This window comes from Balaenoptera musculus, chromosome 18 (genome assembly GCF_009873245.2).
Source record: "Balaenoptera musculus isolate JJ_BM4_2016_0621 chromosome 18, mBalMus1.pri.v3, whole genome shotgun sequence".
Taxonomy (NCBI): Eukaryota; Metazoa; Chordata; class Mammalia; order Artiodactyla; family Balaenopteridae; genus Balaenoptera; species Balaenoptera musculus.
The window spans coordinates 65,449,952-65,475,016 of record NC_045802.1 but is presented as its reverse complement, the minus strand read 5'-3'; the positions used below and the strand labels follow the sequence as shown (position 1 = coordinate 65,475,016).

The following is a 25,065-nucleotide window of genomic DNA, read 5'->3' as shown; positions in this document are numbered from 1 at the left end:
ATTAAAGTAGACTATGTTCAAAAAATTATTTAATGTATTTACTGTTCTCTTACTGGTTTTGTCATTCTTAACTTATACCTTAGGGAATGGATAAAAATGCTTTTGAGAAAAAATATAATACCATCGGAGTGAATATTTTTCGAACTCACCAGTTGTTCTGTCAAGATGTACTTAAATTGCGTCCTGGAGAAATAGGTGTTGTCAGCAATGGGAAAGTAAGTAAAAAAAAGCAGTTGCTCACTTTTCTCAGTGACACTGTGATACAGGGGTGTCAAACGTTTTCTGTCACAACACACCTGATGCAGCACACACAGAGGACGGTGCTCGTGTGCTGGACACGCCAGACAGGTCCCAGCGTAAATAACATGGCCACTGAGATGTCCAGCTCGTGGCACAGTACCTGTCTCTTCACCCCTCCCTCCCACTGGTGATAACATCGAATGCGGCTGAGGGTGTTCTTTGGGGATGGCTTTTATAATATAAATATTAGAACAAACAATTTTGTATACATTACAACATTGTAATTGATCACTGTTGTAAGTAGGTGTAAAAAGTACATTTTGACATCTTTTTCTTCTTGTAGCTTTTTCCTACAGTTGATTATGTTAAAAACAATACTGCAAGTTTTGAACTAAAAAGTAGTATTTATTAATATAATCTTTTAAAATCTATAGTAAAAATCACTCCCACCATCCTAATAAAATTTATTATTAATAGTTTATTGTTTTACCGTCTAACCCTTTTTTCTACTCTACATAGCCATGTCTGTCTTTTTAAATACATAATTGTAATGCTATTATATATATATAATTTTATATCACACTTTTTTCTCTTAGTATATCACAAACGTGTTTCTGATTAATTAGGGAGTTTTAATAGATGCATACAAAATTAGTGGATGATAGCTACTTATTAGTATTTTTTAGTATGATAGTCTGGTTTTCTTTCTCAGGAATGGTTTAAGTTTTTAAAAATTGAATCTGGTGCTTAGGTATATTTAGAAATCAACGAATGCAGTGTGTTTGACATTATCTCTGCTTGAAGCATCAAATTATGTATCCCTATATCATCTTCAAAGCTGTAGTGTTTTCTCTGTTTTCTGCATTTTTATGAGCTCTATTCACCTGCGTGCTTCATTCCTGTATCATCATTCCCTTAAAGTTATGCTTATTTATTCCTTCTTATCTGAATCTATAAATAATAGAAATTGGAGAATAGTGAGGGACTCATATCCACAAGCATCCACAAATCACATATTTCCGCTTCAGTGTAACAGTTCTTTTTTTTTTTTTTAATAGAATATTAGAGACTTTTTTTTTTTTAATTTATTTATTTATGGCTGTGTTGGGTCTTCGTTTCTGTGCGAGGGCTTTCTCTAGTTGTGGCAAGCGGGGGCCACTCTTCATCGCGGTGTGCGGGCCTCTAACTATCGCGGCCTCTCTTGTCGCGGAGCACAGGCTCCAGACGCGCAGGCTCAGTAATTGTGGCTCACGGGCCCAGTTGCTGCGCGGCATGTGGGATCTTCCCAGACCAGGGCTCGAACCCGTGTTCCCTGCATTGGCAGGCAGAGTCTCAACCACTGCGCCACCAGGGAAGCCCAGTGTAACAGCTCTTGAGCTAATTGTGTTAGCTCCTAAAAATAGTTAGACACGGGTTCATCTGTGTGCAGTGCTATTTTACAATTGGTGACAGCAGTTGCCATTTATTATTACAGTAATATAAAATATTAGTGAATTTTGATAATGAGCTATGTGAAAGCCCAAAAATGGCATTACTTTTTTTTTCAACAGTTGCTTTGGGAAGAAATCTAACTTTTTAGAACAGTTTTAAAGTATATGGCTGCCTTCGGCTCTGTCAGACATTTTAAGAGATAAAAAGAAAAAATTACAGCCTGCTGTATCTGTTACCTTGCCTTTTGGTTATGTTGATACATTACGGAAAAGCTACCCTATGTTTTCTTTGTCATTGTTTAATATAATTCAGATATTGTTATCAATATTAGTACTAACAAATATTATAGTTATGTTCAACTTATTTCTCTTAGAACTGTTTTCTTCTCACTTTCCTTGAAATTGACAAAAGCATTTAGATATAATTTTGCATCTGCCATGAACCAAACATTCTTCTAGAATCTGAGAGTATAGTAGTGAACAAACATGTTTTTGTGGAGTTTACACTTTGGTGGGCAGGGACCGAAAAAAAATAGTGTCCTTACTGATAAAGTGTTATTTGGACAGAGAACCAAAGGAGGTGAGGGAGCAAGCCATGTTGCATATCTGGAAGAGGAACGTTCTAGGTAGAGGGAACAGTGAGTACAAAGGTCCTGAGATGAGCTCACATCTGTGTGTTCTAGGAATAGCAGATATGAAGAGAACAGGAGAGAAGTACCTGGGGGCCAGGTCAGGTAGGGTTTTACTCTGAATGAGTTGAGAAGCCCATGGTTCTGGGCAGGGGATTGACATGAACTGATGTTTCATTTGGATCACTCGTGGCTGTTACATCAAGGATAGACTGTAGGTGTTAGGAAACCAGTTAGGAGCTATTACAGTAGTCCAAGTGAGATGTGATGGTGGCCTGGACCAGAATGGCTCTAGTGGAAATAAGGAGAAGTAGACGTGAGATGTATTTTGGAGGATGACCAGGAATTGCTGACAGACTTACAGTGGGATGTAAGAGAACTACGTGACTGGCAGAATGGAGCCGCCACTGTTTTAAGGTAAGGAAGACTGCAGGAGGAGTGGGCTTGTTCAGAAGGAGTGGAGAGGGCAGATAGAGAATTCAGTTCTGGACATATTAAGAGTTCAGTGTTCAGTTCTGGACCTCTGAGTAGACTGGTTGAGTTGACAGCTGAACGTATGAGTTAAATTCGGGGAGAGGTTGGGGCTAGAGATAGATATTAAGTCAGATTACATTGACTTTTTGTGTCGACTAATGGAAAATTGTTATTTTGATTATCCTTTTATTTGTAGGACTGTGGTTTGAATACAAAAGTATGATATATCTGAAAATAAGTACTATGGTTTATGAACTATAATGTAATATTATACTGTGTCTCAGAGTAATGCTATGAAACACAATAATCATAACAGTTGTAAGAGATAGTTATAATTCTGAACCAGATAGTTTAATGATTAAAATAATTCTGACATTATAGAATCAATCTTCATTTTGAACCTGTCCAAATGTTTACGTTAGAATTGAAACATATTCAAAGTTAAAATTGTTTATAAATGATCAAACCTGGGGTGTAATGATGATCTCATACTTTCTTACTGCCATGCTAAAGAATTAAAAATCTATATATTTTAAGATTAAATAAAACCCTTAATAATGCTATTGCTATAATTATATTTATTTTTATCATGTTACATATTTACAAATTGATGAAAGACATGGTGTGGCAGAGAGAAGGGAAACAAACAAGGCCTTTTTGTTTTAGCCAGGCGAATCTGGATTCAAATTCTGGTTGCACCATTAATTGTATAACCTTTGCAAGACTTGGTTTCCTCATTTGCACAGTGGAAAAGGTAATAGTCTGTTTTAAAGTTGCCAGAGAGATTAAATATACTTTTACACATAAAACACATTCTGTTTTCTCTTTAAATATTTGAAGGCTATCATGGGAAATATGGGTACATTTATAGACTTGATTTGCGTTGTATTCATTGAGAGTCAGCATAGAATCAAGCCCAGTTGATCCAACTTCCACGAGTGGGGAGAGATTTTTAGCTCAGTATGTGGAAGAACATTCTAACAGAGTTTTCTAAAATTGTAATGATCTGTCAAATGAGGTAATGCATTTCTGTTATAGCAGTTATTCTGTATAACTGAAAAATCACATTTCCAAAGCGTTGTAAAGAAGATTTAAGCTCCAGATAGGTTTTATTGTACTGTTACATGATTTTCAAATTTAATGTTCCATTTCCTAATTTGGCCATTATGTGATTTTATACTATTTAAGTTGCTTTATTCCACAAACATCATATTCATCTTTAAGTAGAAGAACTAAGACACAGAAGAACCAAGTTTCTGCTAGCTGTTTGACACTGAACTTACATAGGTGCAATAGAGCCGGTTTTCTGGTGAATTTAATCAGTAAAGATACCCAATCTTGTTCATCCCTTAGGAAAATAATTTGAGATTTTAGTTCCTTATTCTAAGTTATTAACAAAACTACTCAGGTCACTAGAAGTGGTATAGATAAAATTCAGCTATTTTCCAGGCCTCTCCTATTCACAGTCAAAAAAATACAGCATTAAAAGTGCTCTGAAAGTTACCTTAAAAATGATAGCAAATCGTAAGGAAATACAATGTTTATATGTGTACTTTTAGTATTACAGTGCCCATTTTTGTACTTTTTAGAGCCCAGGTTTTATGTTTAAAGTGAAACATGGTATTTGTTTAGCTGGATGCCAGCATTGCAGCTAATATCACCTTTGATGTGAGCAAATGAGAAAAGATTCAAGAACTATACTTCAGTAATTTTTAGAAAATATTAATTGCAGAAGCATATGAAGGGGAAGTAAGAAAATGCACTGCAGGGCTTCCCTGGTGGCCCAGTGGTTAAGAATCCGCCTGCCAATGCAGGGACACGGGTTCGAGCCCTGGTCCGGGAAGATCCCACATGCTGCCGAGCAACTAAGCCCGGGCGCCACAGCTACTGAGCCTGCGCTCTAGAGCCTGCGAGCCACAACCACTGAGCCCGCGTGCTACAACTACTGAAGCCTGCGCAGCTAGAGACCGCAACGAAGAGTAGCCAGCCCCCGCTCGCTGCAGCTGGAGAAAGCCCACATGCAGCTACGAAGACCCAACACAGCCAAAAATTAAAAAAAAAAAAAAAAAAAAATCCACTGCAACCATTTCATTCTGGTTGACGTGTTTTCTAGTTGTTTGTCATTAAGTCTAATTGTTTAGTGCATACGACTATGTCAGGGCTCACCTTCTACATCAGGCTTATGTTAATAATATTTATGATGATGCACGTATTAGCTTTTCCAGAAAATGATAACGGTAGTAGAGTTGGGGTGGTTGTGGTGGGATAGCTATCCTGAGAAATTCAGGTGTCTGGTTATTTTACAGCTTCCCCGCTCTGTAGTTACTGGTTTAAAGCTAACCTACAAGACCTTGCTGTGCTCCAAACAGTTCATACAGCATCAGTTAGATGAAGATTGGTTGGTATTATTAATTATGGGATTTGTTTCTTGGTTTTTGCTCCTTTATGCCTTGTTTATATATTCATATCTACATAGTGTAGACTACAATTTACAGATTAAATAGGAAAATACTGAAATTAAAAGACTTATGGAATATAGACAGTTGCTTTCATAACTTACTTTAGAATGAAAAGCCTTAGGTTTTTGGAAGCATTATGTCTCAAAGTAAAACTTTCAAATGGAAATAATTTGCTGATTTTTTTGCCACATTGATTTTGGTATTGATGCAAATGTTATTTATAATATCAAAGTGAGGAAATAGTTTTCTCTTGTTTCCCAGGGGACTTAGTAAATGGTGGGATTAATAGCCACCATCTGTTTAATCTCTAATCAATATTTGCTTAAAGAAATATCTATTTGATAAGAAAATACTTGTCCCAAATTGGTATCTTATAGAAGATATACAATAATATAACTGCTTTTAAGTTCTTAGGACCTTTAGATGAAGATTTCTGTGAGGAAGATTTTTACTTGTTGGAAAAGATAACATTGACTAATTTGGTAGAGGAAATTGAAGACATTGTTGAAAATACAGAAGTCAACTCAAAGAAGTAAGTATTTAAAATTGTAAGAGCAATTCATTTTGGAGTTTGGTATTTTGTATCCGATTTTTTCTTTTTAAGATTAGAAAATGTTTCAGATACACACAGAAGATATAATAAAAGACATGTAGAGAATATAAAGAAACAGCAGACAATAACCATTTGCTTACCACTACCAAACTGTAGATGTTAATATTTCGTTTTATTTGTCTTGACTGTCCCATTCTCCTCCCTCCCTAAGAGGTACCCATTTTCTCAAATGTTGTGTGCATGATTCCCATATATGTGTTTATACTTTTGCTTCATATGTAAATATCTATTATTAGTGTTTATTGTGTTAAAGTCTTGACTTTTTTAGAGATATGCTATTATACATAGGCTCCTTTTGCAGTCTGCCTCCATAAGAGCTTTATCCATGTTCATGTATATAGAGCGAGCTTATTCATTTCAGTTTCTTTTTAGTATTTCATTTTGTGAATATACTGCAGTTCATTTATATACTCCATTACTGAAGTACAGTTAACTTGGCTTTAGTTTTTTACTATTATGTAAATGCTATCATGAACCTGGTTTACACGTGTCCTTGTACAATGTGTGAGTTTCTCTAGAGTAGACAAGTGTTGTTATTGGGCTGTAGGATAGATGTACCTTCGGCTTCCCCAGATGTTGCTAAATTCTGTCCTTCAAAGGAGTTGCAACAATTAACACTGCCACCAGAAACGTATAAGAGTTCGTTTCCCCAAGTCGTCACCAATACTTGGTGTTACGCAACCTGTTAATTTTTCCTATCTGATGGATGTGAAATTGCATCTTGTTTTAATTTGCACTTCCTTGACTTCCAGTAAAGTTGAGTATCTTTTCATATGATTGTTTTAATTTATGTTTGCTCCTCCTCCAACATGCCTACAATTTTACGTATTAGAGAGTGTGTGGCCAATAAATAAATACCTTAAGAAAGTTTAGGAGTAGATTATGGTTTGGATTAACCCATTTATTTTATGTTTATTAAGTGGCATTAAATTACATTACATTAAATGTAATGCTCTGTGAAAGATATGGTAGGTATTACAAATAAAAATAATATACAGTGTACAGGACCTGTAGTCCAGCAAAACATGGTATAGTAGAGAGATGCTGACAGTACTGACAGGGTTCTCAACCACTCTGACTCTAAATTTCTTCGTTTATAAAATGGAGATGCCTATCTTTTCTCTCTTTCTTTCTTTTTTTTTTGGTGGAGGGGGACATTTCTTAAAGTTCAGCTAACATTTTCTGTTCCAGCATATCATTGAACATATACATTTTCTCTATTATGGATTTTTTAATTTGGTTATATTTAATCCAGGTATTTATTTTTTACAATTTTAGTTTTCAAACAAACTTGAAACCAAAGAAATCTGGGCTTCTTAACTCTATTAAAAGTTCTTTGAAAGTAGTTATTCTATCATTTAATTTTTGTTCTTCCTGCTCTTCTTTCTTTGCTACATGGGTCCCAGTGCTTGGATATATAACCAGCACTCAGCAAATATGGACTTGAATTGAATGATTCTCCATATTCTTATAGACACTATTAGGAACACTTATGTGTTTAAATATCATATCAATGATAAGAAAAAATAGGATGACCTTAAAAGCAGCAGTCATTTTACTTTGACAAATTATACAAGTTTGGAAGAAAGGTCATTTATATGCAGTTTGTCTATTGGAGATATTTTACATTAAATTCCCCTTTCTTGAGGCATTAATTGTGACATGAAATATGGACCTTTCTTTCCCCCCCAAAAACTCATTTATCTTGTTTCTCCAGCCTGAGTGACCTTGTTATGAAAATCGATGCCCTTGTTTCCTCTTTACCTAAACATGCATCTCGGTATGATATCACATTTCTTGAGGAGAATCACAGGTAAGATGTATTAGTGCTGTGTTTTTTTCTGTCACTGCATCCTATACTGAATTATGGTTGCCATAGGTATTCACAATATAGCAAAAGTTAAAGTAGAATTAAAAGTTGTTAGAGAATAAATGTATTTGACAAGATAGGGAAAAGAAATTTTAATTATATTCTAGTAAATAAATGACATATATATATATACACACACAGATATATATATAGGATATGAAGTTTCAAGTAAGTTAAATCTAGTATGGTTTGTCTTATTCTTTCTTCCACATTCAAGATCATTTGGAATTTTTGCAGTATAATCATTATAAATAATAATATCTTTATATTCTCAATGTATAAAAGGCTCAGTTACTGAAGAATTCTGCTTAATAAGGTGTAGACATGTACACCAGAATGTCCCAAACTGTGTTTTATGGAACATTACTCTGAGATGTTGACAGATATCTTCTGAGGGAAAAACTGTAGTCAAGTAAATTTAGAGAATACTGAATCTTTTGGGGTGGAGGAGTGAGATTTTCAGTGTGCATCAACATATTGACGATTATGAGATGTGGTGTGGTTAAAAGAAAACAAAAGAAAAGTTCATTTTTGGTAAACTCAGCAGTTGGGTAACTTATTCATGGCACCCTTTTTTTGTTAAAAATTTATTATTTCATAAAAGTTAGGTTTCCAAAAAGAGCCATCAGAGAAATACTGTTTTAGGATAATAAACTAGTTCATAATTTTACTGTATAATACTTCTCCTCTAAGATACTTGTAATAAAATTCATCAAGCTCTATCTACATACATAAAATAATCTGAGTCCCCAGCAGGAACTTTTTTTTTTTAATTTAAAAATTAAGGACCACTTAGAATGGGAAAAAATAATCAGACATTATGTAACTAAACTATAGACATGTTTTATTATCTTTTTCTAATCACTGCTCTTATAAAACTAAAATGAGACAAATTACTTTATTGTAAACTTAAAATGGCTGGCACTTCCTTCTAAGTTTTCTGATTTTATGGTAGATGCAATCTTATATCGCTTCTGTTTACTGTATTACCAGATAACACGTTCTTTGGCTGTAAAAGGTCTATCTTTTGAGGTGTCTTCACACATGTATAGTAGTATCATTCTTAGGAAAAATTACTTTCTAAAGAAATTATCTAGCACTATTGGGAATGAAGTTTTTATTTTTTTCAGATAACTGAACTGAGATTTAATACTTTCAATTTTAAGTATTTTAAACACATTTAGCGGAATTCATTTTGCAAACGTCTTTGATTTCTTTAATACCATATGCTGAGATAATTTAACAAATTATTCACAACTATCATTGCAAACATTAATCACTATACTGTTACATGGTTATGTTATATTTAGGAATTTTGATATGTTTGGAGCTGTTTAGTCCCACATTAAATGTCTGAAACATTTGATCTTTCGTAGGTTATTGTTGTTGTAGTCTCTGCTTTCTTTCTTTAGCTCTCACATCAATCAACGTGTCCTGCTGCTTTTAAGCCTTCTTTTATATAGAAGAAGGATATGATGTGACTTTGTGACAGTGGTTTACAATTCTCCAGTTATTTTCTATTTATTTCTGGGGCATTGTTACAAATATTTATAAGTGGATGTGTAGTATATGTGTATTGGTATGCATCTATGTTTATACAATAATACATACTCATCTAATGCCTGCCTTTTTTAAAATGCAAAGTCAGTAATCTTCCATTTTTCTGAGTTCATGTGTATAATTTAGGTATTTAACTTTTCGTTCTGTGTGTTTACACATGTTGGTATGATCTATTTATCCATATCAACTTTGGTTGTATGGCATAGCATGAGCTTTCTTGTCAAAAAAAAAAGAACAGCTTTTTGATCCCAGTGTACCACTTACCTAGCTATGTGACCTCTCTTAGCCTCAGTTTCTTAGTCTATAAAATATAGATGATGATCCCTACCCTTCAGGGATTTTATGAGATTCAGGCCTACTGTCTTAAGTATAGTAGATATTTATTTAATGCATTGTAGCTATGTGTATTTGTTACACAAATAATGAGGTGCTTCTCACAACTTGGAAATAAGAGAAATAAGATTGAACCTGAAAGTTAAGCCATAAAATCAACTCGTATTAATCAGGGGAGAAATGTGAATACTTACCTTAAATGTAGGATCCAGGTCAGCAAGACTTAATGATAATCTGATTGGAGGTCTTAATTTATTGAAGAAACAGTGACTTTGTTGGATTTCATTTGTGTTGGAAGCCTAGAAAAAGAGAGAAGCACAATAGCAATGCTGGGCTGTGTAGTCTGGGTCAATCAGAGCAGTAGAATCACTGTTGCACACACACGTGCATGTGTGGTATATATGTATGCATATGTTTATTGGGAAGTGTATAGATAAGAATTTATGTATGTATGTATGTGTGAATGAATTGTTATAGGATTTGACGTTACACAATTGTGGGAGCTGGTTAAGTAGTCTGTGTAAGGCTGTTGACTTCTGATACTGGAAATTTTTTTTTTTTTTTTTTAAAGGTAAATCTTTATTTATTTATTTATTTATTTATTTATTTTTGGCTGTGCTGGGTCTTCGGTTCGTGCGAGGGCTTTCTCTAGTTGCGGCGAGCGGGGACCGCTCTTCATCGCGGTGCGCGGGCCTTTCACTATCGTGGCCCCTCCCGTTGCGGGGCACAGGCTCCAGACGCGCAGGCTCAGCAGTTGTGGCTCACGGGCCCAGCCACTCCGCGGCATGTGGGATCTTCCCAGACCAGGGCTCGAACCCGTGTCCCCTGCATTAGCAGGCAGATTCTCAACCACTGCGCCACCAGGGAAGCCCTGATACTGGAAATTTAAGTTCACAGGGCAGGCAATTCGGAAGAGAGGTAGTTGTCAAGAGGGGAGAGAGCAAGAGAGAGTTGTCAAGAGCCAGCTGGAACCCCACAAGTATGGACCGAAACCTGTGTCAGTTCTTGTTGCCTCTGACCTTGGTACATAGCAGGTGTCCTGCAGAGGGTGGGAGCCCTATCACAATGCTGAACACACACACACATGACCTAGGAGCCAGAGAGTAGACGGAGGATCTTGGGGAAGGTAGACCCAGTGGGGGCCTCATGCCAACGACGCTGAGTAAGCGGATCAGTAACAAAGTGTGTGAGCTAGATTATAGCTGCCGCCCCCCTCCTGCCCTCCACATATCCTGAGCATCTCTCTTCTGGCCCACCTGCCAGAAACGTGAAGGAAAGGGAATTCTGGAAAATGTCGTTCAGCCTAACCAACACACATACTACATAGGAGATGTAGGAACTATGGGGTTCTGATTCATAGAACCTCACAGAACTGGCAGTAGTCTGGGGGAAGAAACTTAAAGTAGCTGTAAACAGATGCCTACTTTAGCCATAGTAATGTCTCATGAAGCATATAGAAAACAACCAGTTTTGACTAGTGCTACACGTATGACAGTAATTTGTAAAATTTTCACCAAGAAAACTAAAGGAATTAACCATTGTAGATAGTCTCTTTAATTTAAAACATCTGATTTGTAGCCCTTGTTTCTAGCAGCAATTATCTACCAGGATTTGTTGTCTGATTCTGACGCTCCTGTTTAAACATTATTAAATCTTATCAACTGCATATAAAATAAAATGTCTTTCATCTCTCTATGTCAGAAGACCCATATTTGAAGTGAATTTTATATTAGCTTTTATTTGATTGCTGAGAAATTATTTCACTGCTGAAGTCTAGATATTTATAGTCTTCTTGTACCAAAGAAGACTAAGATCCCTGTAGTCTTACAGGGGTACAGTTTGATTTGGTAATCTTTTTACCTTTGTAATATGTAAGATATTTAATTTATACATCTCCAAAAAAACTGATTTCCTATGTTATTGTAGTGTTAAAACAGTAATCAATTGGACTATCCTGTACTTTTAATTAAATATATCCTTTAAACTTTTCATTAAATTAAATATAGAATGGATTATCTCCTACTGGCTTTTTCTGTGCTTTTAATGATTTTCCTTTAAAGATTAGTCCATCTTCTAACTTAGATCAGTGAAAGACAAAATGGAAAGGTCAGAGGGGAGGAGGTGTGGAGAGGATGACTTAGGTCAAAATAATATGAAAAATTTGGGTGTTTTCACCCCTGAGCTTTCCTGTTATAATATGTTGGGTTTTTAAAACTAGTAAATTTAATAGAAGTACTGAATAGTTAATTCTGTCATTCTCAAATCTGAGAAAATATATTTAACACAAAAGCATCTTTGTTTTATTTTTTTACATTGTATGGTCCATGAGAATTTGGGGGGCTTAAAATTATCAAGAGTTTGTTCACTATAATAGTATTGTTCTTTGAAGAGTTTTTTAAAAATCATTCGTCCATAATTTCTTACTTTCATTTTCTCTAATTCTTTGCAGTTTTCTAATTTATTGAATGCAAACATTAGACTTTTAAATTTTCATTTTCTTCTGTGAAATAACCAGGATTTTTTAATCCAGTGAGAAAGAAAGAAATTTATAAGAATGTACGTAGCTAAGATTAATTAGGCAATTGAATAAACTTAACTGACCATTGTTCATCTTATTTTTTATTTTTCTAGCATTATAAAGATAAATTCTCAGGAGAGTGATATGTCCTTTGATGTCATTGCTATTGTTGATCCATTGACAAGAGAAGCACAGAAGATGGCACAGTTATTGATTGTAAGATATCATATTTTATGAAATATTATATATATTTATTATATGATATATACTACTTTTATTTTGAAATTTGTAATCTTTTCAGGTCTGTTTTCAAGTATAATCAAATGTTTGCTCTTGATTCTTTATTTCATACAACATTCTAAATAGATTGTCATATTTCAGTGTAGAAAATGAAATGATAGAGGTACGCCTATGGTGTTACGGCAGTACCAGGTTAGGTGTTAATGTGGACGTAATTGTTGTCCCCATCGCCCCCAAAATTCATATGTTAAAGCCCTATCCCCTGTGTGACTGTATTTGGAAATAGGGCCTTGGGGAAGTAGTTAAGGTTAAATGAAATCCTATGGGTTGGGCTGTAATGCAATAGGATCAATAGCCTTATAAGAAGAGGAGAAGAGAGATCTTTCTCTCCTCACAGACATAAAAAAGAGTTCATGTGAGTACACCACCACCTGGCAGCCACCTACAAGCCAGGAAAAGAGCCCTCTCCAAAAACTGAATATGCCAGCACCCTGACATGAAATAAATTTCTGTTGTTCAAGCCACCCAGTGTTTTGTTACGGCAGCCTGAGCTAACTAATACAAGCATCTTCGCATCGTCATCTTTCTTATTACCCCAGGTGTGGAGAATGGCTTGTGGAGAAGCTGATGTCTAAGCGTAATTAGTATAATAAGCTTAAAGTATAATAAGTAACATTAGCCAAACAGGTGAAGCTAGTGGAAGAAAGAACATGAAGGCTATGTTCAAGAGGTTTGGCCACTGTAACAAAAGCAAAGTAACAGTGCCTTCAAGTCTGAAGTTGATTTCTGTCATCTCCCCATCCAAGTGTAAGCCACCTGGAGTTGCCAAGGCAGCTCCACACGTGAGGGACTCAAGACACCTTCTGTACTGTTCAGCCATCCTCGTGAAGCAGCTTGTTTGCAGCAGTCTAAGATCACAACATGATCTCTGTACTTCTGCAGCGGGAAGGGGAGAACAAGGGCCCAACCCCAAACATATTCCATCCAGTCGCATCCCTCTGACCAGAATGTAGCTAGCCAGCCGGCTGCACCTAGTCACAAGATTCTTCCCCTAGGAAAGTAGAGGAGAATGAATCTTAGGAGACAGATAGCAGACTCTGAAAGGACATTATGTGGCTTATCCTTGTACTGAAAATTTTAAAAATTCAAATTGTGATGCAGCTTTCAGTAGTTAAATTTGAAGAAGCTAGTTATGTTAGAAGGCTATATATTTTTTTCTGATGATGTTTAAAGTTTGGGGATACTTCTGTTTGAAATTACTCAATACTCTTTTTTTAAAGACACAATCAAAAAATATTCTCAGAAGAGGGAACTATTTGTTCTTTGACAGTTTACTTTTGGAAACAGGCAAAAGTAATTAGATATTAAGTCTGGTAAAAATGTAAATGATCAAGCTGGGTCATACTGATGTATATTCTATCAAAATTTCAAAATGTTTAAATTAGTTTGCCTTTTCAAATCGATTAGGAAAAATGGATAATAGGTATCTGTTATAAATGCATTTATTAATGTGTACAAATAATTTTGGAAACCTGTTGCCATTCTACCTATTCAGTGTATAATCAGGGCAAACTTAATTCCACAGTTGATTTACTTGCCTCATTCTTTCTTTCTGCATTTGTATACCTTCAAACTTTAACTTCTTTAGACATGCTGTTCATATTATTCTTTAGAAAACAGAAATCAGTAATCATACCTATGAGGAATGGAGGTAGTATGATTCCCTATTCCTGTGGGGATTCATTATTCAAAAAAAATTACTTACCTCTGAAGCTTTTATGTAAACATAGAATTTAGGAATAAGAAGTATGGGTTATACAGAAATATAAAATATGGAATTGCATTCCAGTTTACATCATTGGTAATAGTAGCATACTTTGTTTCTGAGCAACTCAGAACTTCACATAGCTTATTATTTCTTACTATAGAGAAAATTTATGCTGTAAATTTGTGCTATAAAGCATAAATTAATTTCCTGGAAAAAATGGTTAGTGTCTCATTTAACACTTGGAAGAAACAGTGGCTCAGCAGCCTCCATTGTAGCTAATAGGAGTGATAGAATGGGAATTAAAACTCAAAGCTCTTAAACCCTTGGGCTGTACATTCTAATTTCTCCTCAAACCTATATCCTTTCCCTTCCATATATCTGTTTTATTCTTCTCCTTTTACCTATGTCCTTCGTTGTCTAATATCTTTCAAATCTTCACTGACTTGTTACCTGTATGGAGGTGGGGACTATCAAAATTAATAATTCTCCTACTTCAATGCTCTAGGGCAGGGGTCCCCAACCCCGGGCCACGGACCAGTGGCGGTCCGTGGCCTGTTAGGAACCAGGCCGTACAGCAGGGGGTGAGCAGCGGGTGAGCAAGCGAAGCTTCCTGTGTATTTACAGCTGCTCCCCATCGCTCGCATTACCGCCTGAGCTCCGCCTCCTGTCAGATCAGCAGTGGCATTAGATTCTCAGGGGCGCGAACCCTACTGTGAACTGCGCATGAGAGGGGTCTCGGTTGCTCACGCCTTATGAGAATCTAATGCCTGATGATCTGAGGTGGAGCTGAGGCGGTGACGCTAGCGCTGGGGAGCGGCTGCAAATACAGATTATCATTAGCAGAGGTTTGACTGCACAGAGACCATAAGAAATCAGTTGCTTGCAGACTCATATCAGAACCCTATCAGTGAGTGGCAAGTGGAAACAAGCTCAGGGCTCCCACTGATTCTGCATTATGGTGAGTTGTATAATTATTTCATTATATATTACAATGTAATAATAATAGAAATAAAGTGACAGTGAACGCAATGCACTTGGATCATTCCAAAACTACCCCCCACCCCGGTCTGTGGAAAAATTGTCTTCCACGAAACCAGTCCCTGTTGCCAAAAAGGTTGGCGACCGCTGCTCTAGGGAAATGAAAAGAAAAGAGAGTATTTTATCTGTATGTAGCCAAGACCTTCCTACGTCTTTTACAATGTAGATGAAATTCCAAAGGGATCAGGGCACCCCTGCCATCGTTGTTGTGAGGTCACCACGTTGTCTTTGAAGTCAAGGTTCTAATAAGTATTTTACTTGTTCTTCAGTAGTAAGGAAATTTGGATACCAATAAAGAAAGTCACACTAGGCAAAAGGTAGGCAGCATAACCTTTGGGCAATGAAATCAACTGTGTGGATTCAAATCTTACTTCTGCCATGACTTACTGTGTGATCTTGGGCAAATTACTACATCTGTCTGTGCCTCAGCTGTGTAAAAGTAGCTACCTCAAAAGGATGTTGTGTGAATCAGATGAGATAACGGATGTCAAGTATTAATGTAGTAGCTGGTAGATAGTAAATGCTCAGTAAGTGTTAGCTATTAATTTCAACTATGGAAATTTTTTCTAATAGGTACTTGGCAAGATTATCAACATGAAGATAAAATTGTTCATGAACTGTAAGGGTAAGCTTTCAGAAGCCCCTTTGAAGAGGTGGGTCTACGTGAACATAATTTCATTTTGAAAAATTTGCAAATGCTAAAAGGAAAAAAAGGACCATAATTACTGCATCTGTTGTTCTTTTCTTCACAAAATGTTTAACTGAAATAGATCAGAAGATCAGAGATAACTTATTAACCTTAATTGATATAAAACTAAAGTAACCTAACCAGTAAAATTGACCCAGTCTAATTACAGAATTTACATGGTTTTATGTTCATCCGTGGGTGTTTTTAAAAATGTGATCTAGGAATACCTATTTAGAAATATACAGTGGGTTCCGCAACATGGATGGACTTCGAGATTATCATCCTAAGTGAAGTAAGTCAGAAAGAGAAAGACGAGTACCATATGATATCATTTATATGTGGAATCTAACATATGATACAAATGAACCTATCTACAAAACATAAACAGACTCACAGATACAGAGAACAGACTTGTGGTTTTCAAGGAGGAGGAATTGGGGGAAGGATGGATTGGGAGTTTGGGGTTAGCAGATACAAATTATTATATATGGAATGGATAAACAACAAGGTCCTACTGTGTAGCACAGGGAACTATATTTAATATCCTGTGATAAACCATAATGCAAAAGAATATAAAAAAGAATATATATACAGTATATGCATAACTGAATCACTTTGCTTTCCCATTTGTTCTGAATCCTTGCTTTATCACATAGTTCCTGGTTCTGTATCTCTAACCTCTCTACTAGCCCTCTTCTTTCAGTCTTAAGAGTTATTCAATTTTTAAAAAGAAATAAACTGCTCCCTTAACTTCCTCTCCTCTGGAGCCCTGGCTTTTCCTTCTCTTCTCCAGTCTTTGTCATCTCAGCTTTGCAGAAGCGTGGCCAAGCCCCCTCTTCATCTCTCATTCACTGGTACCTCCCACTGGAGTTGGGCTTTAACTGAATCACAAAGAAATTGCTGTTTGCAACATCCATGGGATACTTCTTACTTAATGATGTTTCTGCTGCATTTGACAGTACCAGGTACTTGGTTTGGACTGTGTTCTCTCCAGGGTCTCCTCTTACCCACTCTTCTTTTTTGACTCTGCCGGCCTGCCTGCCATAGGCAGCTTTGCGGCTGCCAGTGATGCCCGCCCCTGGGGTCACACTCAGCGTAGATTCTCCTTGAGTGCGGGCTGCACCTGGTGATTTGCTTTCAGTGAACAGAATATGGCAACAGTGATGGAACGTCTCCTCTGCAATTAGGTTGTAAGAGGCTGTGACTTTTGTCTTGCTGGCGTTCTCTCTCTCTTGCTCTTGTGTGCTTCTCTACGCTTGCTGGAGATGCCCTTGTGGCAAGGACTGAAGGAGGTCTCCAGCCAACCACTAGTGAGGAACTACTGCCCTCATGCCGGTGGACCTTGAGGAACTGCAGGAGCCTAGGAGTGGCTCCTTCCCCCATGGAGCCTTGAGATAACCACAGCACAGCGGACACCTTGATTATAGTCCCAGAATAGTGAAAGTCAATGTTCTTAGTATTATAACTATTTCTTATTACGTTAAGATACTAGGGGGTGAGGCTAAATACATTAAGATTGCTGGTACTTCTAAAAGCTCTATTAATAAGCAGCTGCTTTAAACTCACTCCTGTTTGTTTTTAATTGCACTTTTTAAATTAGTGCCAGAATTTTAGCTTAAATTTTACTTGCTTTCTGGTTATCATTTCTCTTCATGTTCTTAATGGTGCTAAGAGCTAATAAAAATCACTAAAAATAGACCATGCTCAAACTTTGAAGAAAGATCAGTGAGTGAATACAGATCATAAACTGCTGGAACCTGCATAAGTCAGTATATCTTACAGGGATTCTAATCGTGTTCATTAAGAAATAATTAACAAGGGTATATAATACACACAGTCTTATAATAGATAACAGTGTAAACAAAATAATGATTGCCTACCATTTACATAAGCATTAACTTCAGTATAGCGTGTTTTTAGTCTTTAAGACTTTAGTGTGTTTTACTTCTTTAGCGTGTTTTTAACTTAAGACTTTCTGGTCATGTTTTTAAGCCATTTTCAGTTTTAAAATATTTTAGAAGAAATCTCAGTTTTGGTCACACTATGTATTTTATTTATGTTCTACCAACAGCTTTTACCGTTTTGTTCTGGAACCGGAATTGATGTTACCACCTAATGATGTTACTGGACCAGTGGCAAAATTCTTGGATATCCCTGAATCACCCCTTCTAACCCTCAACATGATTACTCCTGAAAGCTGGTTGGTTGAAACAGTACACAGCAACTGTGACCTTGATAATATTCATTTAAAGGATGTAAGTTATAAAGAAAGAGGAATAGGATAAATTCTTATGAGCTATTATTACTGTACCAAGTGCATACTCACTGCTCACCAGAATTTTCTCCTTTATGATTCTAGGTCCTGATCCAGTCTTTCCTTTGATTTTGGAGTTTCCCTAACTTCCAAATTCAGCTTCTCTGGTTTTATGGGTTCTTAAGTGCCCTCACTGTTTTTGTTGGTTCAGAAATGCTACCCTAAGATGAACGGTGTAGAAACTATGGAGACAGATGAATGGCAGTTTAGGACAAAACCATTAAGTACCTTTGCCCTTCAGGTTTTGTTTTTAACTCAGAGAGGGACAGTTTCACCTGAAATTCTTTTTTGCCCCACAGCTCATAGCCAGAGGAAGCAGTTCTAATGAGATTAGGGTAGAAAGCAGGAAAGAGTTTGCTCATATACTTCGGGCTGAGTGCATTCTTTCCCACCACCTCCAGTGTGACCCTTGTCCAGTAAATGACCAGACTTCTCTTCCCCACCTGTAGTCATTCAATCCACAGCACACACACACACAAAACAAAACCACCGAGAGGAGACTATTTTATAATATTCGGAGTCTTTCCAAACATTCTATTCAAAATTGGAAAGGCATTCAGAAAGCACAAAAAAAACAGAAGCATTTTAGGAGAGTTTACCTAGAAGACAGGTATCTAGAAACTGGGGGGGGCTGGGGGCAGTACTTCCTTCTCATTGTCCTCCCCCTTGCCTGGTCCTGCACAACCTCTGACCTATTTCCAGTTCTGCATTTGACAGCTCCTTCAGAAGGTAGCCATTAACCTTGACCCAGGCATAAACATTTTACCTCTAATAATTTGGTGAAGATAGTTCATTATTTGTTTCTCATGCTTTTCATGTGTTGCCTTTTGTCTAAAGATTTTCCTTCTAGGCAGCTTTCTTCTGATTCACTCATATGTGTAGATTCTGTGGGATCCTGAGTCACTTCCCTGGAACACACTCAGCTATACGACCAACTTTACCCACCCAGAGAGGAACCTAAAACTCAGTCATAGCAGTCATCAGAAATCGGTCCTTCAAATTGAGGGAAAAAATAGAAAGAGAGCAAAATAATGAAATCCATGAGGGAAAGTTCAGAAGTGTATTTGGCATGAAGTAAAAAAAATCCTGTTTCCTCCATGATTAGTTGGATCTCTGTTGGTCTATTGGTTCTTCATTAAGAGAGTTCAGCAATATATATCAGTAAATAACTTTAAAGATTCTAACCAAAAGGGTAAAAAGTTTGCGGTGGGAGAATTAATGCAGCTTAAAGATTTTAAATTGAGTCTGCTGGTAAAAAAATTTTAGTTTCTATTAAACAGTTAATAGAGATTAAACATTTTGTTGTGAGTGGCAAATATAGCAATGCCTTTTTAGAACCTATTTAAATGAACAGTATTTTAGGATATTAAACAGAAATAATTTCCCCTATCATCATAGATTATATGAGTAAACAAAAGGAAATTACAAATTCTAGCAGCTGTAAAAGTTAACTACCTCTAAGGCTCTTCTCTTCCACTCTGTGCTGTACATACTTACAGCCTTACCTGCAACTATCCTAGAAAAATATGAAATAACAAAGACATGTGCTCAAGTAGAAAGAAGGAGTTGTAGGTAAAGGAAAAAAGTGAAACTAATAATGAGAGATGTGTCACTACACACTAGCTTGTATAGTCAGTACTCCTTGCTACATCTAATTCCCGAACATTATATAACCACCTGAAAAAAAGCTTGATCTAGAAAGATTCTTCCTTCCCAGGTCTTTGTTCACATGGTTTATTGCACAGCCGGCATTAATGCCATTATCAAAGGTGACAGAAGTGGTTCTAGGAAAGCTTAAAGTGTGACAGTTACTTTTACCTGGAGTTCAGAGGTGGTTCTCAGAGCTTGTAACTAGAACTGCATCCAAAGGCTCTCCGGTTATATTTCATCATAGCCTTTATCTGACAGATGTCAAAATACCTGAAACAGTAGTGATTGTTTACCCAGTAAAGAGGAAGTGAGTAAATAAAAGACTGCTGAAGGAAAATGGTATGTGGCTATGTTAAAAGGAATTCACAGAAAAATGCATTAGCCCCTTTTGAAATATAAATAATTTAGACATCAGTTTTATTGACAAGGCATTCATTACCAATGTAATTGTCAAAGAATTCCTATTTGAATGCCATAGATAATGTTAATAAACCCAAATGTTAATCTTTATAATCAAACTTATACTTTTATTAAAGGAGGAAGCTAAATTCTTAACTATTCAGTCACAGAACAATACAATAAATACTTCTATTTAGAAATACTAATATGCACCAAAGTTATATTGGAAAGATATTAAATTCATGTCTCATGTCAATAGTTAATATTTAGAACAGATAAATAAAAATATAAAGAAGATGTAAACATCAAAAAAGATCACTAGCTTTCCTATTCTTGCTAAAAATAAACCTTGATAATAGGAACTAATTTAACTCAAATCACCTTTATGAAATTATTATAAAACTTTAAATATTCACAAAATTTTAAATATTCACTAGAAAGTACTCCTTGAAAAATGAATTTGCTATTTTTAGTGTTGTGGTTTGAATAAGTCAACACAATTGATGTCTGTTATACAAATATATAAGGAAGAGAAATTTTCGCATTAATGTATTATAAATGAAGATATTATTTAGTTACAAACTGATTGAATGTGTTTGAACTCTGCCCTGATATCTAATTCATAATTTAAAATAGTTAAGCTTTACTTCATAATCACTCTGGGGTAGTTTCCTTGTCTGTAAAGTGAAGGAGTTAAGCTAGATGATCTCTAAGATTTCTCATATTCCGAGACTATCCCATGGAAATCTTTCTATCCAAAATGCTGTAAGGATTGTGGATACAGGTTAATGAAGTATATGAAGTTCATCACTAGAGTAGTAATAATTCAACAACTAATTCAGAACTCAACTAAAGTCGTTGAAACAAATGCTATTTTCACAGAAGTTACTTATTTCATGTTCTTAAAAACAGTAAAATTATAAGAACAGGGCTCTAGAAAGAAATACTGTACACAAGTGCTATAATTATTTCTGTAGTAATTATAGTCAAAGAAAAACAACTATACAGTACAGAATATTTTCAAATACTCTGTATGCTAAACGCCATTAAAAGTAGTATCAAAAACCTCATAGTGTGAAATAAAATTAGATAGATAGCATCATTGTCTTATCTGCTCAACAAAATTTGCCAGACTATATAAAAATCACTTACCATTTGATTTATTTTTATGTTTGGTTATGTTTTTCGTGTGATGTAGAGAAAAAACTTTCTCCCTAAAATATTTATTATAACATTTGCAATAGAGTAAAATCTGGAAACATTTGGAATGTCCAGCCATTTAAAAGGATGTTTTAAAAAAAAGACATGTTCTTAGAAAACTATATTTAATGAAAAAGGTTATACTTTCTTAGAAAAAAAATTATGGAGAAAAAGTAGAAATCAGTGCATTGATGTGTATGTGAATCTTCAGTCTGTAGGTAGTTTCTATTTTTTCCCTTTTCCACTTTCTTATATTTGCTAAATTTTCTTTAATGAGCATATGTTTTTTTGAGTGCAAAACAATTCACCGTTAATTTTTTTTAATTGCAAGAAAGGTGATAATGATGACAAGTTGGCCTTCTTGCCAGGTCTGAAGCAGGAGATCTAGGGCACAGCCAACGAAGCAGATTCTTTGAGTGCTACAACTCACCGAGCCACCCATCCATTCTCAAATCTCTCCTGCTTGTGATTTTGGTGCATGTATCATGATGCTGGAGTAGAGCTGATGTCATGGGAAAGGAAGAAAATGCATCATGAGCTTTAGTGTTCAAGAAATTGATTCAGCTATTAGATTCACTTGTCTAAAAGAAAGACTTGAGGTTGCCCCCCAAAATACATTGGCTAATATTAAAATAATCACATATATTTATTACAAAATTTACATTATGGGAATTACTAACACCAAAAACAATGACATATTTCCTCCGTAGATTGAGAAAACTGTCACAGCAGAATATGAACTAGAATATCTACTGCTCGAAGGACATTGCTTTGACATAATCACAGAAGAACCTCCTTGGGGTCTGCAGTTTACACTGGGCACAAAAAATAAACCTGTTGTGGTTGATACAATAGTGATGGCCAATCTTGTAAGTATTATACATACTCAATGGATGATACTTAATTAGATGTTTTGGTGAAATCCTCCAAGTTTTCCTAATAATATGAAATAATTTGTATCCTACTGTTACTGAGCAGCTCCCAGAAGAAAATCCTTGAATAAGGTAATTAAATAAAACGAAAATGAAGGGAGTCATACTTTCAGAATGTGCTTTTAAGGTTATTGCAGAGTCTTCTTCCTTGGAATTCATTTATAGAAATCATTCATTCCACAGTTAGTAAACACTTAGAGTTTCATGAATAATCTTTCTTGAACAATTGGACGTCATTTTCATTCATATAACTATGATCATGTTTTTCTCATCTTAAAAGGGATATTTTCAATTAAAAGCAAACCCAGGTGCTTGGATACTGAAATTACGCCAAGGAAAATCTGAAGACATCTATCAAATAGTTGGGTGAGTTATATAAACCACTTTCAAATTTTTATATATAAATAAGTTTTTAGTGTGATATGACCAAGATCATCAAAACAACTAAAATACTCACAAATACCATTAGTATAAAACAAAAACTACTTAGAAAACTGTGACATTTGTTCCTAACATTGTTTTATTTCAAAATATAAAAGGTATGGCTAAAGTATATATCTTGTTCTTTACTCCATCTCCTAATTTTCTATAGACTTTTCCATGTGTTAACATAATGAACATATTTATCATTTAATGACTATATAGTATGTATAGCATCTTATATAGCAAAGCCATTATCTGTGAGTTATGTTCAGTTTTTCATTTTTATAAATAAGAATTGGTTTCTTTCGTAGTAAATTTCCTACTCATTAATGAGTCTAGTATAAAGCAGGGATCATCAAACTTTTTCTATTAGGAGCCAATAGTAAATATTTAATGCTTGAGGGCACATATGATTTTTGTCAATATTATCTTTTTCAACAACCATTTTAGAATGTAAAAATCATTTTTAGCACAGGGGCCATACGAAAATAAGCCACCAACTTGATATTGCTCACCAGCCATCGTTTGCCAGCACCTGGTAAACTCTTTTTTGTACCCCTTAATATCTGTAGTGTTCATTTATTTCAATAAGTATTTATTGGGCACCTATGATTATAGCAAGCAGTATGCTTAACAAAGATAATATATGGGCAGGGGTTATTGTACCTTTTTTTCAATGCTTTTTCCCCTTTTCCTTATAGTGCCTAGAACATAGTGTCATTCAACAAGCATGCTTAATAATTTAAGCATACAAAGCTGGGAATGCTGAATTCTTCTTTTTAAATCTTTTTATTTTTTTACTGAATGAAAGATTCTTTAAATTCTATAGTGCTTTACAATTTTCAGAAGTTTCACACACACTATTTCATGTAATCCCATAATAACCCTTTTCTTCCCTATCCCTATCCCTATAGTGCCCCCCTTTCCCTCTCCCCACTGGTAACCACTAGTTTGTTCTCTATATTTGTCAGTCTGCTTTTTTTAAATATTATTCACTAGTTTATTGTATTTTTTAGATGCCACATATAAGTGATATCATACAATATTTGTCTTTCTCTGACTTACTTCACTTAGCATAATGCTCTCCAAGTCCATCCATGTGGCTGCAAATGGCAAAATTTTATTTGTTTTTAAAGGCTGAATAGTATGTGTGTGTGTGTATATATATACACACACACACATACACACACACACACACACACAACACAGCTTCTTTATCCATTCATCTGCTGATGGACGCTCAGGTTGCTTCCATGTCTTGGCAATTATAAATAATGCTGCTATGAACACTGGGGTGCCAGGACTGGAATTGCTGGATCATATGGTAATTCTATTTTTAGTTTTTTGAGAAACCTCCATACTGTTTTCCACAGTTGGCTGCACCAATTTACTTTCCCCCCAACAGTGTAGGAGGGTTCCTTTTTCTCCACATCCTTGCCAACATTTGTTATTTGTGTTCTTTTTGATGATAGCCATTCTGACAGGTGTGAGGTGATATCTCGTTGTGGTTTTGATTTGCATTTCCCTGGTGACAGGCGATGTTGAGCATCTTTTCATGTGCCTGTTGGCCATCTGCATTTCCTCTTTAGGAAATGTCTATTCAGTTCCTCTGCCCATTTTTTATTCGGGTTGTTTGTTTATTTGATGCTGAGTTGTATGAGCTGTTTGTATATGTAGGATATTAACCCCTTATTGGTCATATCATTTGCAAATGTTTTCTCCCATTCAGTAGGTTGTCTTGGTTTTGTTGATGGTTTCCTTTGCTGTTCAAAAGCTTTTAAGTTTAATTAGGTCCCATTTGTTTATTTTTGCATTTGTTTCCTTTGCTTTAGCAGACAGATCCAGAAATTACTGTTGCAATTTATGTCATAGAGTGTTCTGCCTGTTTTCTTCTAGGAGTTTTATAATATCTGGCCTTACATTTAGGTCTTTAATCCATTTTGAGGTTATTTTTATATACGGTATTAGAGAATGTTCTAATTTCATTCCTTTACAAGTAGCTGTGCAGTTTTCCCAGCACCACTTATTGAAGAGACTGTCTTTTCTTCGTTGTATACTTTTGCCACCCTTGTTATAGATTAAGTGACCATAAGTGTGTGGGTTTATTTCTGGAGTCTCTGTTCTGTTCCGTTGATCTATGTGTCTGTTTTTGTGCTAGTACCATACTGTTTTGATTACTGTAACTTTGTAGTATAGTCTGAAGTCAGGGAGCATGGGGAATGCTTAATTCTGTGATAGGGTGAAGGGTAGGGGGAAGTCAGTATTGACATTTGAAATGAGGTAATAC

The 25,065-nt window shown here is 35.6% G+C and overlaps 1 protein-coding gene across 2 annotated transcripts in view; it reads left to right on the top strand.

Annotated features, from left to right (window-relative positions):
• UGGT2 (UDP-glucose glycoprotein glucosyltransferase 2) overlaps window positions 1-25,065 on the top strand; it is a 176,922-nt gene that overhangs the window by 107,557 nt on the left and 44,300 nt on the right. For both annotated transcript variants that reach the window (XM_036831997.1, XM_036831998.1), the window contains exons 22-29: window positions 84-215; window positions 5,640-5,764; window positions 7,563-7,658; window positions 12,240-12,342; window positions 15,746-15,825; window positions 17,932-18,115; window positions 22,134-22,292; window positions 22,636-22,721. In XM_036831997.1, the coding sequence (XP_036687892.1) occupies window positions 84-215; window positions 5,640-5,764; window positions 7,563-7,658; window positions 12,240-12,342; window positions 15,746-15,825; window positions 17,932-18,115; window positions 22,134-22,292; window positions 22,636-22,721 (965 nt within the window). The remainder of the gene's footprint in view (window positions 1-83; window positions 216-5,639; window positions 5,765-7,562; window positions 7,659-12,239; window positions 12,343-15,745; window positions 15,826-17,931; window positions 18,116-22,133; window positions 22,293-22,635; window positions 22,722-25,065) is intronic.